Source organism: Perca fluviatilis, chromosome 22 (assembly GCF_010015445.1).
Source record: "Perca fluviatilis chromosome 22, GENO_Pfluv_1.0, whole genome shotgun sequence".
In the NCBI taxonomy this organism is placed as follows: Eukaryota; Metazoa; Chordata; class Actinopteri; order Perciformes; family Percidae; genus Perca; species Perca fluviatilis.
The window spans coordinates 14,138,580-14,155,586 of NC_053133.1; the positions used below are offsets into that span (position 1 = coordinate 14,138,580).

Consider the following 17,007-nt stretch of genomic DNA (forward strand, 5'->3'; position numbering starts at 1 on the left):
TGTCTGCAATGACCTGGATCACCTCTAAGCTTAGGTTCCTATTTAAATGTAGAGTAGAGAATAGATACATATTCAATGTGAATACTACTAGAGGGTGAAGACGGTCTACTCAGTTGTCACCATAATAAAGATCCACATCTGTGAGAATGCTTCTGACTTAAAATCTAACAGTTGTTGTCTTTTTCAGATGTATTACGGTGACTAACGCACATGGATTCGAAAATATGCATCTTCACTTGCAACAAAAAACTTTTGTTGCAATTGCAAAACACTACTGTAAATTATTCTTTGTTTAAGTACATTCAGAGCAACTTCAAACTGACTTCAGATTCCTTGTATGTGTACACATACTTGGCAAATAAAGCTAATTCCTACTAGTAATAAATCATTCATTCTATTTAAATTAGGCCACTCCAAAAAAAACTTTCCCATTCTTCTATCTTCATGATGTAAGAAAATGATACAATAATTACTTAATAATTAATATTCAAACTGTAAGTAGCAAGAGGAAAATAAATGACAGTATTATTATGGTATTAAGTCTAGCAGGAGGACACATTTGTAAACTGAAATAAAAAAAGGTAAGTAAAACTTCAAAGCCACTCATGAATTATTAATGTATTCATTAATGTATTCATTTATTCAGCATTTAAAAACAAAATAATGAAAACGTGTTATCACTGTGGTAAATATATTTTTGAACTGGAACATCTTCTGTATACACAAAATATCACTAAATAAATTCTGGTAGTCTGATATAATGTTTAACTGAAATATTAAAAAGCAAAATCATATTAAACCTCTGTAATGATTAAAAACCTCAAAACGTTCCAGAAATACTGCAGGTTCAGTATTCTCTACTGAAATGCTTGTTCACTTTGGAAACCGTCACATAGACAACTAAATTGGTAAGAACAAACTGCTTCTGTTCCTTCATCCATACAAATTTCATCTTCATCTGACCATCTGAGTCCTGATAGTGGATCAGGAAGTGCTCACCATCATAGTCATAGGAGACGGGGGTTTTCTCCAGCTCCATGGAAACAGGAGAGGCGACACACCAGAAGGGTTTCTTGAATTCATCCAGTAGAGTTAGACTCATGATGCAGCAATTCTGGCAAAAAGTTGACAGATAAACAAATGTCAAGACCTCTTTTCTGCGTGGACAATCATCATTGTGATTTCAGTGGGGTTCCATTAAGTAAATTATGTAGTGTATACTTCTTAAAAATCTTTATCTTCTGTTATGTTGTCAAAAGTCATGATCAAATGAGAGATAACAACTGTATTCTCCTTAGGCTGGAGATAAGAGGGAATGCTTCTGAACTTAACTTTTTAATAGATCTGTGAGCATTACAATAAAACTAGCATATATTATCTGTATCGGTATCTCTTTAATTTGCACTTCTACCATTTTCTTTCTTCCTATAACACATAGTGAAACCGTGTGCAAGTAGCCACCAATACATGCTGTACCTCCACTGTGCCCTGCAGGGCCTCACACCTCCAGGGAAGGGTAATGCTGCCAGATAGAGGTGTGTGCCTCGCTAAGATTGCCCTGCTAATGGCAGTCAGCTGGATTAGGCCGTCAGAGATCTGAGCTGGTCAAAGACAACAACACACGGCAAGTAAGTCTTTACACTATAATAATTAGCACTTTATTGTTAGGTCAATTGATTTGTTTAAAGTCCCATATTATGCTCATTTTCAGGTTCATAATTGTATTTTGGGTTTCTACTAGAACAGGTTTACGTGCTTTAATGGTAAAAAAAAACCTCATACTGTCTGTGTATATATACCTGTATTAAAACTCTGTCTGAGACGCTCTGTTTTATCAACTGTCTCTTGAAGCCCCTCTCCCGAAAACCCCTGGACTGCTCTGATTGGTCAATGTTTCCGGGTCTTCCACATCTGTACTCTACGCCTCTGCACCGTCATTGCGGCCAAGGAATGAGTGTAACGGCACTATAGCGGCACTATCTACCTAATATATAGTAAAGTTGTGACATCACAACCATACAAAAGTCCTGACGGCTCGTTTAAAGGCATCCTTGCTTAATATTGGCTGTGTGCCTTTCTCTGTGGATTGAGCGTTTTGGTATTTTTACAGTATTTATATAGCACCTTGACCTGCTTTATTTCACATTTTACAATATGGGACCTTTAAGGCTAAAGATGCATCAAAGTAAAAAGTTTTGTCATTTCAAAAGCATGGTAATCACATTAAATAATGTTACCTTGATTTCGATCTACGAGCAATATAATGTTCATATACAAGTCATTTCTTGGTGAACATAACTAATCATATTTTTTTAACATGCCAAACATGCCACACTATTTAGACTGTGCTAAAAAATGTGCGATAAATATATAAAACATACATATGTCTCAGTTGTAAGGCAATCTTGTACAGTATTAGCCTGGTCCTACCAGACTCTGGTACATTTCATTTGTACAGAGAGTCTGGCCACTCTCCATTGACAAGTGTTAACTTCCTTGAAGACGGTACTCTGTTCAAGTTTAAAACTATTGGATCTGCCCAGAGCCACTCTGGATCTGCCATAACCAATCGCTGTTTGGTCGTGACCAGTGTTGGGAGTAACGCGTTACAAAAGTAACGCAATTACAGTAATGTATTCCTTTTTGCTGTAACGCAGTAATATAACGCATTACTAATTAAATTTCAGTAATATTATTACCCGTTACAATCTCAGTAACGCGAGTTACAACGCATTTTAACGCAACATTTGTTCACAGGAAAAAAAAGCAGTGAGTATTATTTCATAACATCTCTGTCCCAACAGGTGACGGTACGTCAGCTCGGACAGCAGTGTCGCCGAGCCGCTGACAGATTTAAACATGTCGGGAATTAATGTTTAGGCTTGCTTACACGTAAATCATTGCAGTTTATCAGCCGTGGAGAGTAACTCTGCCTGTAGTGGAATGGCTTGACAACCAAAAACGCTTGTCTTTTACTGTGACCATTTACTGTTCAATATTTTTCTGTCATGAACGCTAATAATTATTACAGTTGCAGTTTTACAAACAAGAAAGTGAGCAACTTAGCTTGACGGACATGTTGTATCCATAGACAGTATTTGTTGCATCAACAATGCATAACAGTTGCATCTCAGTAAGCTAGCAAGAGTACACAAGGTACACAACCGACAACTTCCGTGTAGGCTACTTCAAAATAAAAGCACTTCCTGTGACGGTTCGCAGTAAAACTAAATTACTGTTAAACAAATAAGGTTGTGTACCTTTTCACATATCAGCTGTAAATCAAGTACTATAAATAATGTAAATAGTGAGTTTTAATCACACTATAATTGACAATTTCCTTTAGACTGTTTTAAACTAAACAACATGAATTTCTTATTCAAGTGCTTTAAACAAACATTTTACAACAATGCCGTAGTTCAATACAACTGTAAGGTACTTTGAGTATTTTCATTTTCTCCTACTTGCCTATTGTACGTTTTACTTATCTATTTTTTATAGCTTTAGTTACTTTGCATATTCATATTAATTATACAAAATATTATGAATAATCTGTGATGTATTAAAGTGGATAAAGATGCAGTGTAACGCATTACACTTCAGAGACAGTTATATTGTAATATAACAAATTACTCTCAAATGACAGTAACTAGTAATCTATAATGTATTACATTTTGGAAGTAACTTGCCCAACACTGGTCGTAACGTCGGCTTAGCATCGCTAGCGTTAGCCTTAGCCAACTCCTTCACCACTAACGGAGCGAGCTGGAAAATCTAACTTTTCCCGAACCCCGTGGGGAGGAGGGCCACAACATCATGGCCACCAACAAAACTCAGCAAAGATTGTTCTTGCTCGGGCTTTAACTTCTGGAGATTCGGCAGCGTTGCCACAACGGACCGAATATAGCTTGCTTCGCATCTTTCTCCGCCGCCATTAGTATGGAACCGAAGGTTACCGAACCTCAACGTCATCGTTCTCAGCCACTCCCTCTGTTCGCTGATTGGACCGCCAAATATTTGGCCGGAGAAAACCCAAGAACATACCGCAAACCCAGCATTGACATATATATAATGGACCAATAGACCCCGTTGCTCTGGACGGAGACCAGTGAAGGCTATTAGAAGCACTTTTCCGGTGATGGCCAGCTTTACTGCGCAGCCTCCAACTGACAGAGACAACGTAAATGTGACGTGAGCAACGTGTCTGAAAGTTGTAAGTCTTCTGGTAGCTGTGCCAAGAGAAATCTCAATCATTCCCAATCTTACAGAGATGGAGAGTGTAGGTATATGTAAGGAGATAACATAAGCACAGGCTAATTATTGCTAACTAACATGCTAGTTAACATTAGTAATTAAACCTAAACAGCTAACGTAATTCGAAACTGCCTGTGAGCTTCTCCTGTACTATACGGTAATTCCTCTACTGTGCGACAGTAAGTCACTTAGTCATGACACAATCGTTAGCCTATTTTTAACAAAAATGTCTGCTACGGAGCCATAACGTGAGGTACAAGGTAATGGAGCCTTTTATACATTGTCGTGTTTCTTTAGAAATAAACAATGGACAAATATAGTCTTTAAACGCTTCAGATGTAAAGTTATTCGCAGTCAAGTGACGTAAAAAAAAAAATGGCGGTCAGCAGAATGCTAACAGGAGGTGATGGCCAGGTAGCAACAAAATGGCGCCATAGATGGCTCGAGTTCTGAAGCGAAGCTTACCCCCTTGAAACCCAGACGGTGTACTGAAGGAAAATGAAAATTGAGGTGAAGTACGTAGGAGGGCGGAGCCAGGCTAGTACAGTATATCAAAGCTGAGTATATGCTTCAGTGCAAATATGCAAATGTGAAGGGGATTTATGAGGACATTGTGAAGGATTCACAGAGGACATTGTGCTAGGCAAGGCTGAGAATATAGATGTCAGCGTTCCCTATCCTGATGGCCTGAGAAAACGAGCTGTGTTTGAGTCTGTTTGAATTGGACATGTGGCTACAGAGGAATTAGCATTTTCAACGTTAAAAAGAAAGAAAAAAACAATTTTACATTACCCTTGCTTTGTATTCCTCTAAAAGTTAACGTACATGTGAATAACACCTCTTATTAAAAAGACTAGAGTTTTTGAATGACCCACACAATACAGTAGACATACAGTGACTTCATGAATATGAGCATGAATAATTTACTTCTCTGGCAGAAGAGCTTGGAAAAGCTTTGTGACATGATATTGCATACAGTGCCATGGAGAACAATGTGTAGTTGGTAACCATGGAGACCGTATTCAGGGTCTATGTCATCAAAAGGGGGTTTGATGATTGGCATCACATAGGGGCTGGAGGAAGAAAAGAGAAAAGGTAGACAAAACTAAAACTGTTAGTGAGTGAAGAGAACAGTCAAGAGGTGTTACTTCTGTGGACTGTAACCGTGATGTGCTACAACATTGTATTCCCACACGAAACCAGGAGAGGGGGCTATGTCCACACTATACTCAAGTCCAACACACAATAGGTGTGGCAGTATCAAGAATCCTGTGTAGTCCTGCTGATACGTTGTCTCTCCTCTCAGATGACCATAGAATCACCTTCAAGACTATACAGCGACTCCAGTAAAAGAAAATCCTAAAAGAAAACCAGCATTTGCACTCTGAGCTTCAACACTAAAACTACACTGGGTGTGGAACCATTGCTTCTCTGTGTTTGTTGTTGTCTGTGTTGCAGCACAGTGTTGCCAAGTTGCACCACTTGTTTGTGAATGAGAGCATAATAAATACAAGGCAACAAATATTGAGCATTTTTCTTAATTAAGTTTGGGAGTTTTGTGAATAAATGAATAAATAAATATTGTTTACTTATCACATATATCGCATAACTTTGATTTGTTTATTTTTTAGATGCATGGAACAATGTTCCTAACATTTGTGGCTTTTGAACCTATAAAATAATAGCTACTTGGGACCAATCGTCACATGGATTTAAGAGGCCTAAGGGTTGACTGTATCCAGTATATGACAAGAAAGACAGCAAAATCTGAAAAAAATGTAGACATTTTTGTTTAACATTTGAATCTGTTATTCCTTAATTGTTTTCTTCCTGGGCTACTTTTAGTAGCCCTAAACCCTGTATTGGCAACCACTGATCTAGCCCATTGGTTTTTAATGACTCAATTAAATTCAAACTAAACACTACAAAAGCAAATTCTAAAATGCATTATCCTAAAATGAATTACCCTCTCTCTATTTAAAGCTCTGCTAATGATTAAATTGAACTGCTTGCAATACAAAAAATAACTGGTGTAACTGGTCCTGATGCGTATAAAAATGCGGTACAGTTATATTATCCACTGTGATGGTGCTATACAGGTGCCAGTGATGCTGACGCTTCAAATCTCACCCTGCTGTGCATTGTAGATGGGTCACATCTGGGGCATCAAATGAATGGCATCCTTTGAATCTGAGCCCTAACCATCTGATGGTGATACACTGCACGCCATTTAAGCATGTGAATAAAAAGACTGTTCCTGTTCAAGTGCAGCCTACCAAACAGCAGATCCCAGGATGCTTCTTTCCACCAGCCTGTGGAAGTGGAGGGTGAACATGACAAAGGCAACAGAGCACCGGTCCTGCAAAGAGAGCCATTACTTAAATTATCATCATTTTAAGTCAAAAGGTGTATTTTTTCAGCTACTACAAACAAATAAAAAATACATTTAAAAAAAATTGCAGGCGAAGTAATTACCTTCCAGACGCCAATGATGATACCAGGTTGTAGCAGTTTCAGTTCAACCAGTTTGTCCTGGCCAATGACCTGCGCGCTTTTAGTTAGATCCTGCACGTCTAACTTCGCCATGAGGGACCTAAAGCCAGGTCTGACAGAGCAAGCAAAAAAACCAGTAGGTTTCACTGAGAGAAAAGAGGAAACAGAGAGTGTAGAGATGCTGTCTTACGCCTTCAAGCCGGGGCAGTCGAGGGCTACCCTCCTCACACCGTGGAGTTGAAGGGTGGAAATCTGCTGGTAGTTGGGCAAGCAGCCTCCTCCGGTCCAGCACAGTGTCACAGAAGTCTCGCAGAACTCAGAACAGCTTGGCTCATATGTGCCCTCATGTCCGGACTTATCAGAGACGGTTAGCTCCCAGGTGACGTGGATGCTTCTAGAATAATACAACACAATGCAGGATTAGAGCAAAGAGATGTGACAGATATTCTGCAATAAAAGCATGTACAATTGTTTATATGCAGTGTAGTATAGTTGGAGAAACTAAATGAAAAGTGAAATTAACAGGCGTCTTACTTTGAAAAGTGGGAAATTACTCACTTATTATTCCCTAATAGACACATGAAGACACCAGTGAATTGCAATTGCTGAGCAAAAATCAATCTTTACACATTTATTTGAAGTCAACATAATGCAAATAATTGGGCAATGTTGACGCTTGCTCTTTAAATCAGGAGAACTATGAGTTTAATGGCTATAAGGTTTCTTTTGATAGCAGCTGGGAGTAGTATGACTCTAGTTAAGCTGTTTTTACTAATGAAATGATATGCGACAAATGAAATGAAACCACAGCTGTTGTGATAAATCTCTTGATCCAATTCTGTCTAAACTGTGATTCAGGTCTGCCCCTACTGGGATCCAGCCGGTGTCTCGCTGAGGCACCATCCAATATCAATTAAGTGGAGGAACAAAGCTAAAAACTGGAGCTGCCCAGGGGCCCCCAGATGACCCAGGGGATTTTGCTTAGCATTGTCTGTGTGTGTGTGATGTCTTGTGAAATGATTATTACCAAGGTAAATCGCATGCTCCTCAGTGTCTCTAACAGACAAAACTCCCCACAGGGAATAGTCTGAGATGATGGGAGGCGGGAGGAAGGGGAAGATGTGTGCGGATAAATGTGTGGGTGTGTGTTGTGGATCGGAAGTTGGGGGGGCTAAGTAATTTATTTCAACAATTCAGACAGCCTCTGCAAAGAACACAATTATTTCTACTTTCCTTCTGTACCACAGCGACTGCCGCAGAACTCCAAATTGAGTGCTGCACAGCCTCTAATCAGAGGTTATAAAAACACAGCAGAAACCGCGGTGGAGGCGATGAGGGAGCTTTCCCCTGCGTGCTGGCATCCCCCTGAGCAGGCATCTCGCTCAGACAGAGACCTCCTTTCTCACCTTTAATAAGAAAGTGTCATTATGTGCGATATGAAAAACAAACCAGCGGCTTGAACTGTCCTCTGATCTCTACCCTTGAACTTTCTTGACAGCGAGGGTAGATCTCCAAAGTTTTACTGTTTGCAAACCACAAACAGGGCAGGGGTTCCCATAATGCCTCACAGAGCTGCTTTCAATTGTGAAAGCAGACATCCCAAACAGATTGTAGATTATGGCATTGGTATACAAAGTATGATCCACACACCTCCTTCTAGCTGAAATAAAGTAAAGCAGCAAACTGTAAAATATGAAACTAATTGACACAAGGATTCCTAGAGAAATAATGAGATCTTTTTCTCACCTCTCAGCTTAGGGATTGAAATGCTTGAAAATACATGGTAAAAAAAAACAATTAGCTTAACTCAAAAATAACACTGCCATGCCATGCTACTCAAGTGTATGGTAAGTGAAATCAAATGCCGGGTACATTTAGCAAATCATACACCTCAGGTACTTTATCTAAGTGGTTTTTCAAAAGCAGTTTTTGCCTCTCTCTGTCTCTTACCTGAGGACATGCTCTGTTTGATTGGGCAGTCCAGTATAGCGACTGATGAGTCCAAGACGTCTTAAACCATAGTCCATGTCACATTCGGCTACAGTCTTGAAGTGCAGCCACTTCCAGTCGCCCGCATCCCGATCATGCACCGCCACTGTGGCTATCTTCAGCAGCATCTCATCTATGCGCTTAGGTTTCCGCCTTTTATTCTTGCCCAACTCTGCTATGTATATCTTGTTCCACAGAGCACTGTATTTATGGTATAGAAAGGTGAGATGTTAAAAGACAAATTCAATTATGTGAAATAAGTGTGATATGCTAATTTGTTATAGGTCTGCTATTCTCTTCGCACATGTTCTTGAATGCATATATATTCTTCTGTTATTTGTGTTGGTTGAGAAAAATGATTAACTCTGATAAAGGTTTTATTTCCTGTTAGAGTGCTACTCATAGGTAGAAGGTCTTACCAAAGGTATAGTTTAGGTTTCAGGGAAGTTAATAAATGATTTTACAGGCCATAAAAGCAAAAATTCACAGCACAAACTACAACCTGTCAGGACATAGAGCTAACCCTTGAACATTAGTTTCTGTTCTAAGTATCATTACTCCTGCTAGTTTTAGAGAATCACTACTAGTTTTGCTACTGCCAATAGCAAACATTACAAAATTGTGGAGTGAAACAAGGTTAGGTGTCACTAGGGGTGGCCCCAAATAGTCGAATATTCGATGCTTCGAGAGAAAGAGCCTGATTCGACTGCAAATCTCAAAATCTCAAATGGCATGGATCATGCCATTTTGGCTAGATGGGGGTGCTCAATGTCTGATTTTACATATTACCTGTTTTCTCCCAATAAGTTAATATACAGCCTATATAAATAACATATACTGCTGTAAATAAAAATTTGAAAAGAAAGAAACTTTTAAACAAATCTGCGATCATGAAAAAAAATCATGAAATCAAAAGTGCGTAAAAAATAAATCCAACTGCTCCATGACAGATTTAAGTTTCACTTTTCATGATCCGTGACTGATGGAGGAGCATCTTGGCGGCAGCGATTTAAAGGTCCAGTGTGTAACAAAATCTGTTTTGCCCGTTCACAAACGTCCTTTTTCATGAATATTTACCCCACCATCAATTCCAAGTATTCCTTTTGGCTTGAAATTTTACATTTGCATCTGCATGAACTGGGGTAGACGCTCCATATTCATGCGCCATCTTGAAATACGTTAGCCGGTAAGGGACATACAGGACATACTGCTCCGCCTTTCGCGTTTTCGCTGTCACATGATAAACTCACAGGTGCTGCTAATGCTGCTAATGGGTATCGTCGCTTCCTGGCCCCGACAAGTTTGAAGAAGGAAACATGGAGGACCACACGTATTCAAAATCCAAATTTCAGGAACCGGAGTCTTCTTCTTCACCCAGAAAAAGAAAAAAAGGATATTGAAAAGAGCAAGAGACCGGCTTTTTGAAGCGTGAAGGTTACCGTAGCCGTACTTTGAACTGCGTGGCGCGAGAGAGTTGATTGCGATATATGATCTCAATAATAGATGGGAGAAACTTGATACACATTGGACCTTTAAATCTTTAACTGAAAATGTCTGGAAAAAGAAAATCTAAAGTGTAGATTTTGAAAAGGTAAAAGCTGATCCCAAAAAAAGTAAAATAAGTTGTGTTGTCCAAAAAAAACCTGCATGAATGGGTCTCTCACATAATAGCTTAATGCTGAGAATACAGAGCTGAAAGTGCTTGTTAACATTAATAATTGTAGTGGATGAACATATTATTGTAACACTGATCGCTGGAATGGCCACTGTGCCATTGTGCCACGGCCAAATACATGAGCACAGCCGTGATCCAGTACGCCGCCTACAGCATGATCCGTCCGCCCCAATGATCGCCAGATCCCGCACACTAGACAAGCAAGCCGCGGCGTTATATGCCGGGTGAAGCAGAAGCAACGTTTGCGTTTGTGGCAGAAAAACATTATGACAAGAGGATTGTAAAAGAGTAGTAGAAGTAGAGAGCGCGCGCATCAGAAATGTCTGACATTTAATCAGAAATGTCAAACATTCACTGGTTTCAGCTCTAAAAGGAATATTTTAGTTATTTAAGTCTTCTTTGATAGCAAACCGAATATTTTTGGGGTCACCTTGGGCTCTGGGAAACTGTGCTGAAATATTTTAGAGTAAGCAATTAATTGGGTAAATGATCGTCACAGTAACGTAGAGAGTGAAGATATTTCACTTGCTTTTTCACTAACAAGAAGGGTGCCGTGTTCAGAAATTCCCTGACTTGTAAGCTGTCTTTTACTTACTGTTGGATTGGATTCCTAATATTGTTATGTATTTATTGTACTGCAGTGTTTTCCCTTGGTTTGTGGAAGACTTAGGTGCACATATTTGGCGGTGGGGTTTAGGGGTCCTCCCTCAAGAAAATGTGATGTTTCTCAATAAAGAAAATATACAATTTGGCATAAATTTGGACTGTTATCATCACCATATCTGTATCTAAAACGTTGGAAAAGATAGAGCAGATAATAAATAAAAAACACTCAAAAAGCTTAAAGACAAAACTTGTTAAAGAATTACAACTACAATCATTAAATCTGAGAAAAGTCTTTCAGTTTGTTTGATGCCTTTTTCAACGTTTTTGGCACTTTTGTAGCCAAAAACGGCTCAGTGCTGCACCTAAGACTTATAATAGTAGGGAAAACCCTGGTACTGTGTATGTTCCATTAACGAGACCTGGCTGATACTTACTTATCATTCGCAAGCTGATTGAAGAGCTTATTGACGTGGCTGATGCTGAAAAGAGCGGAGGCATCCAGGTATGACAGAATCTTGAAAAGGATCTCAGATGGCAGTCTACGGAGAGAAAAAAAATGGTAATTAGACATCCCTACAAGGAAGTGACACCAGTGTTTTGATGCCACCTTTTGTTCAGCATGCGGTTCTTTAGAGGCACTGGTGTATGAGACAAATGTGCTCTCGACAGGCTACTTGGCAATCATACACTTCTGGCAACAAAATGGAATGACCCGTGTTGGTGCTCTGATTCAGTAGGTTTGGTATAAAACAAACAACATTAACTTCAGGATTCATCCATCCATCCATCCATCCATCCATCCATCCATCCATCCATCCATCTTCGTCCGCTTATCCGGTGTCGGGTCGCGGGGGGAGCAGCTCCAGCAGGGGACCCCAAACTTCCCTTTCCCGAGCCACATTAACCAGCTCCAACTGGGGGATCCCGAGGCGTTCCCAGGGCAGGTTGGAGATATAATCCCTCCACCTAGTCCTGGGTCTTCCCCGAGGCCTCCTCCCAGCTGGACGTGCCTGGAACTTCAGGATTCAGGTTTTTGTAAAATGCTCTTACAAGATTTTAATATGAAAATATGCCTAACTCAAAAAAACAACAGAAGAGGGTGTTACATTCTTAAAAGACACCACATCTGCTCAGATAAAAGTGTGGCATCAGAAAAAGACGTGAAGAAGTGATGAATTATAGTGTGAGTGAGATCCATTCTCAAATCACCAATGTTAGACCTTTTATCTTTCTTGGTATGAGTATGTTTGGGTATTGAAAAATGCTGAAAAAAGTTGTGAAAAGATGTTCTCCTTATGATCTGTTATTTAAAAATATTGATCTGGTATGTCTGGTTGCACCTGTCCTGGTTAATGATGTCAATGCCATCCAATTTTAATTTATTGAGTAAGTAATATATCCGTGTTCAAATGACCTGCCTGGTCAATCACTGACATTTCACTGGATATCAAGCAGCAACTAGATGAAACGAATGAGACACAGAATAAATAAATCAGATCAGATCAAATCAAATCACCTAAATAGTTAACCTCTCATTGATATTTTGAGCCAACATATACAGAGATAATGATTAGAGTAATTTTTTGGAAAAGATGGCCAGTAGAGTTGATGACACGCAACCCAAGTCATAAGTTACAGTAGCCTATGTCCACAATCCAAAATTGGTAGTAAATATTGTATTTATACTGTCTGTATGCTTTGTAATATCCACATTACTCATTCTGAATAAAGTAGAACTCTAACGAGTAGTCCATTAGGCCTCGTCGATTAGGGGATCAACATAAAATGAATCAGTTTTGATAATTTACTATGAGCATGAATATTCAAATAATGTAACAATATAAAACATTCTCTGTTCCAGCTTCTCAAATGTGAGGACTTGCTTTTTGTTTTAATGTGACAGGCATCTTTCCCTTTTTCCTGATGTTTTGTAGAATTAATCGTAATTGATGAACTAAAAAAGAAACTACTTTTTTTAGTGACCGCCCTCATCTAAACTAGGCTACATATTTTTTTCAGGGTAGCTAAGTCAGTCAAGTGTTTGCACTGCTTTAGAAGAAATGTTCTGGCAAACTGTGACCAATTTCAAAAAGGAAAGATTCATCTGTGCACAGAGGTCTTAAAAAAAATAATACAGCCTATATAAAATAACAAAATATTACTTTCGGTGTGCATGGTAAAACAGTAACCTTGCTAAATGTGAACATGTATCTGCTTTAACTGCATTACACCCTTGTTGTTTGACACAATCACAAAGACAGTTAGTGAGGAATTGTATGCTAACGTTACTGTCTGACCTGCCCAACGTTTAATTTTGAACGTGTAGTATAAGGTCTTCCACCTGTATTGATTTTTGCTGTACTTGTATTGTGTGTTGCTGTAAACACGGTCTATAAATCATTTTACAATACAGAGCAATAAAGCCTTGACTTGCCACAGGTTCTGAACACTGCCTGGCTGAAGTGTTGAATGTGATGCAGGTGAAAATACGAGCACGCTCTGATAGATTACCTTTCCATAAAGTTCAGAGTGGACGCTAGAGATGATTTGTCAGCTCTTTTGAACGTCCTCACTGCCCGCACTCTAGAAGTAACTGCTTTTGGTGCCGCCATTTGTTTTACTGGTCTTGACCCCTTTGAGTCAGAAGCGAGATCATTTCTATAATAGGTAACGTTAGTTGAGGCCATGTTACGAGCCATTTGTTTAAAAACGCTTGCATGCAGGCCACGCGCAGAGTATAACGTTATGATGCTAAAAGGACAACAGTTACTATGTAAACTCCGTAAGTTAGTTTAAAAGTCTCTTCTCCTTTTTGGAGCCACTTCTATGTCAAATAATAACTGTGATAGCGTTATATTTCATAACTGTCGGTCCGCGTCCAGTCGCCATGGTGACGTCCGGTCAATCTCCTTCCACGTGCAGATACAAATTTCCGGTGGGAAGTGGCGATATCTGCCTTCAAAATAAAAGCGGATAAACCGTTAATTTGAGTTTGACGGACTACAGGCTACGGCAATATGTTAATGCACAGGCTGTGATTTGAATTTATTTTTTGTTTTTTTAAAGAAGAAGAAAAAAAGATTTCATTCAAATAATGTTGGGCGTTGTTTGCTCGATTGTCATTCAGTATCTAGGTCTGATTTCTGATTCCCTCTGCGATACATCAACAATGTGTCCCTGAGCAAGACATGTAACCCCTAGTTGCTCCAGAGGTGTGCGATCTCTGATATATAGCAATTGTAAGTCGCTTTGGATAAAAGCGTCAGCTAAATGACATGTAGTAATGTAATATAATTTCTGCAGGATTGCTGTGGTTTGAAAGATTTTGACCCAAATGAGAGGGACTCAAAATATTCTAAACAAATTGGTCAAACTCAGGGGCGTAGTACAAAATTCTGGGTCCTGTAGAAAGGCATTTTTTATGGGCCACTCTACAGCTATTTATTCTAGCATATTTTTGGGCCCTCCTCACATGAGGGCCCTGGGTAGCCTACTCCGTATCCTTTTTCCCCCCAGTCCGGCGCCCCTGGTCAAACTCGAACCTGAGTGAATTTCAGTTTCTAGTATATGTTAATCTCATGAAGCATAAAGCATGGATCCTTGATGCAACTTTATTTAGACCATCCCTGCCTTGTAAACACCCACACCTTTAAAACGTCTCACCCCCAATTCGTAATGCAGGCTTTCGGTTTTAAATTTGTAGCCTCATAGCCTAAGGTGAGATAGCTTTTATGACAAAATCAGAGTGATTTTCTCAGACTTGACAACATTCCTCCAGAGCCACAGAAGACATTAACAGTTTTAACAGGCTGAGTATTAACAAAAACGACATTAAGGTGCATAGAATGGTGAAACTACACATGCAACACTGCACAACATGTAACCTACAGTATGTAATCTACTGAATGTAATTATACACACACAGTGGTGGAAGAAGAATTCAAATACATTAAAACTGAAACCTCAATGTAAAAATACTCCATTAGGCTACAAGTCCTGCATTCAAAATTCAAGACCCTGGATTTGGACAACCCTTTCGGTAAAGTACAAGTACCTCAGAATTGTACTTAAGAACAAAATATGCGTAAATGTAATTGCTAACTTTTCACAACACATACAAAGGCCACATGTGTTCACACACACACACACATGTGCACGCGCACGCACGCACACACACACACACACAGATCATTAGCCTACCTACTGCATATGTCAATGTAGGCTATGAGTCATGTATGCCACAGTACACACAAATGCATATAAAGACACATAAAACCTTTTTATCTGTTTTATCTACAGGCTTTTTTGATTGTTTCAGCCTGAATTGAAAAAGCTAACCAGGGACTGGAGCTGCAAACCACCTCCAGCTAGAAATCTGCTGCATTTCTTTGTCCTAACAATGTTTGCCTTTTGCCCTTACTGTTTTTTGGCAGCCTAGATAAGTAATTGTGTCACAATGCATTCTGGTAAATAAAGATATCAAAATATGAATAAAAAAGGATTCAATGATTGTCATCATCATCCTGTTGCAACACAACAGTGTAACGCCTGGTTTCCAAAATACTCACCAAAAGAGATACTTTTGATTATTTTTGAGGGTACATTATGCTCATTTTCGGGTTCATACTTGTATTTTGGGTTTCTACTAGAACACGTTTAGATGCTTTAATGTTCAAAAGACGTTATTTTCCTCATACTCTCTGTCTGAATATACACCTGTATTCACCCTCTGTCTGAAATTCTCAGTTTTAGTTTTTAGTTTGAATTTGATCTAGACAGCCCACAACAAACTGATTAGGTTGTCTTATTTCACAATTTGTGGGTTCGTAGGCACTCAAGATACCCAAATGTATGTGCACACACACTGAAAAAGTGATTTTTTTCATTATATGTAACCTAGATAACAAAACTTCAGTTTCACATGATTTGAATACATTGTTGAGATATGTAGCTATATGGACACACATACATTGCATTGACTTACTGTGACTGCCTGCTGTCTTAACCATAACCACAATGTGCCAAACCTTAAGTATAAGGGTAAGTAAGTATAACCAGCTAAAATGTGATGGTTTACCTTAAGGGAACTTTCTTATCCCCAAATGAAACAAATTTTGGTTTATACATTTTGATCTCACACACACACACACACACACACACACACACACACACACACACACACACACACACACACACACACACACACACACACACACACACACACACACACACACACACACACGTTACTGTAAGTTCCAGAAGGCACAGAACAGTCTGCTATAACCTTTCTCTGGGTAAGCAATATAACTCCTCATCAGGGTGTTAGCCCAGCGCTAGCAGGGGAGTAACAGGCAAGATTGACGTTATTTATCTCCTCACACATGCTTAGATAGAGGTCACATCTTACTGATGTAAGACCAGAGAGGCATAAGAAAATTCACTCAGAGGTTTCTTTCAGGGGTGCAGTGAGAGAGAGAAAGCTCTGAACTGAATGAATGCGTTTGACAGACTGACCTCATTTCAGATATGGAGATGCAGATACATTTATAGCTGCACACAAACAGATGGACAGGCAGGCAGATGGACGGACACATATTTGTTATAAAGTGGGCATTTTAAACTTTGTGAAGCATATGGTGGTGTGAGCACTCAGGGTGGACCTTTTAGGACGTTAATCTATAATATTCGTAACAGAAGTGTTAAGGATAGGACAAAGTGTAATAGGTGGACTCTTCATTTTGACAGCAAGATCACTAACAAATGAATCCTACATTAAGCAAAACCAAATCTAAATCATTAGATTAATAATGTTAATACAAATACTGTAGTTTGTCCAAAAAAAAGCCCCAACCCAGACTGAAGTCCGTTTCTTTGCAAAAGCAGATGGCTCGCTTTAAGACCCATCCCATAATCGACCTCCCTGTTCCTGGAAGCCAGTAGGCTCTGCTAGCTGTCAGGGAAAATAACCATAACACTGATGTCAGTCTAGC

At 39.3% G+C, this 17,007-nt stretch overlaps 1 protein-coding gene across 1 annotated transcript; it reads right to left on the reverse strand.

Annotated features, from left to right (window-relative positions):
• Positions 1–679: 679 nt before the first annotated feature.
• fbxo15 (F-box protein 15) lies at positions 680–13,925 on the reverse strand. The gene is made up of 9 exons (XM_039789555.1): positions 13,529–13,925; positions 11,452–11,556; positions 8,698–8,937; positions 6,938–7,141; positions 6,730–6,859; positions 6,531–6,613; positions 5,182–5,327; positions 1,477–1,601; positions 680–1,114 (listed from the first exon to the last, which is right to left on the reverse strand). The coding sequence occupies exons 1-9, from the start codon at positions 13,714–13,716 to the stop codon at positions 848–850; spliced, it is 1,488 nt and encodes a 495-aa protein (XP_039645489.1). The 5' UTR covers positions 13,717–13,925; the 3' UTR covers positions 680–847.
• Positions 13,926–17,007: the final 3,082 nt, after the last annotated feature.

Coding starts and splice junctions, on each gene's coding strand:
- fbxo15 (XM_039789555.1), bottom strand. CDS start 13,716: ATGGCTCGTAACATGGCCTCAACTAACGTTACCTATTATAGAAATGAT. Junction 7,142..8,697: donor CAAACAGAGCATGTCCTCAG/GTAAGAGACAGA, acceptor GTATTATTCTAG/AAGCATCCACGTCACCTGGG. Junction 6,860..6,937: donor GACTGCCCCGGCTTGAAGGC/GTAAGACAGCAT, acceptor TTGCTCTGTCAG/ACCTGGCTTTAGGTCCCTCA.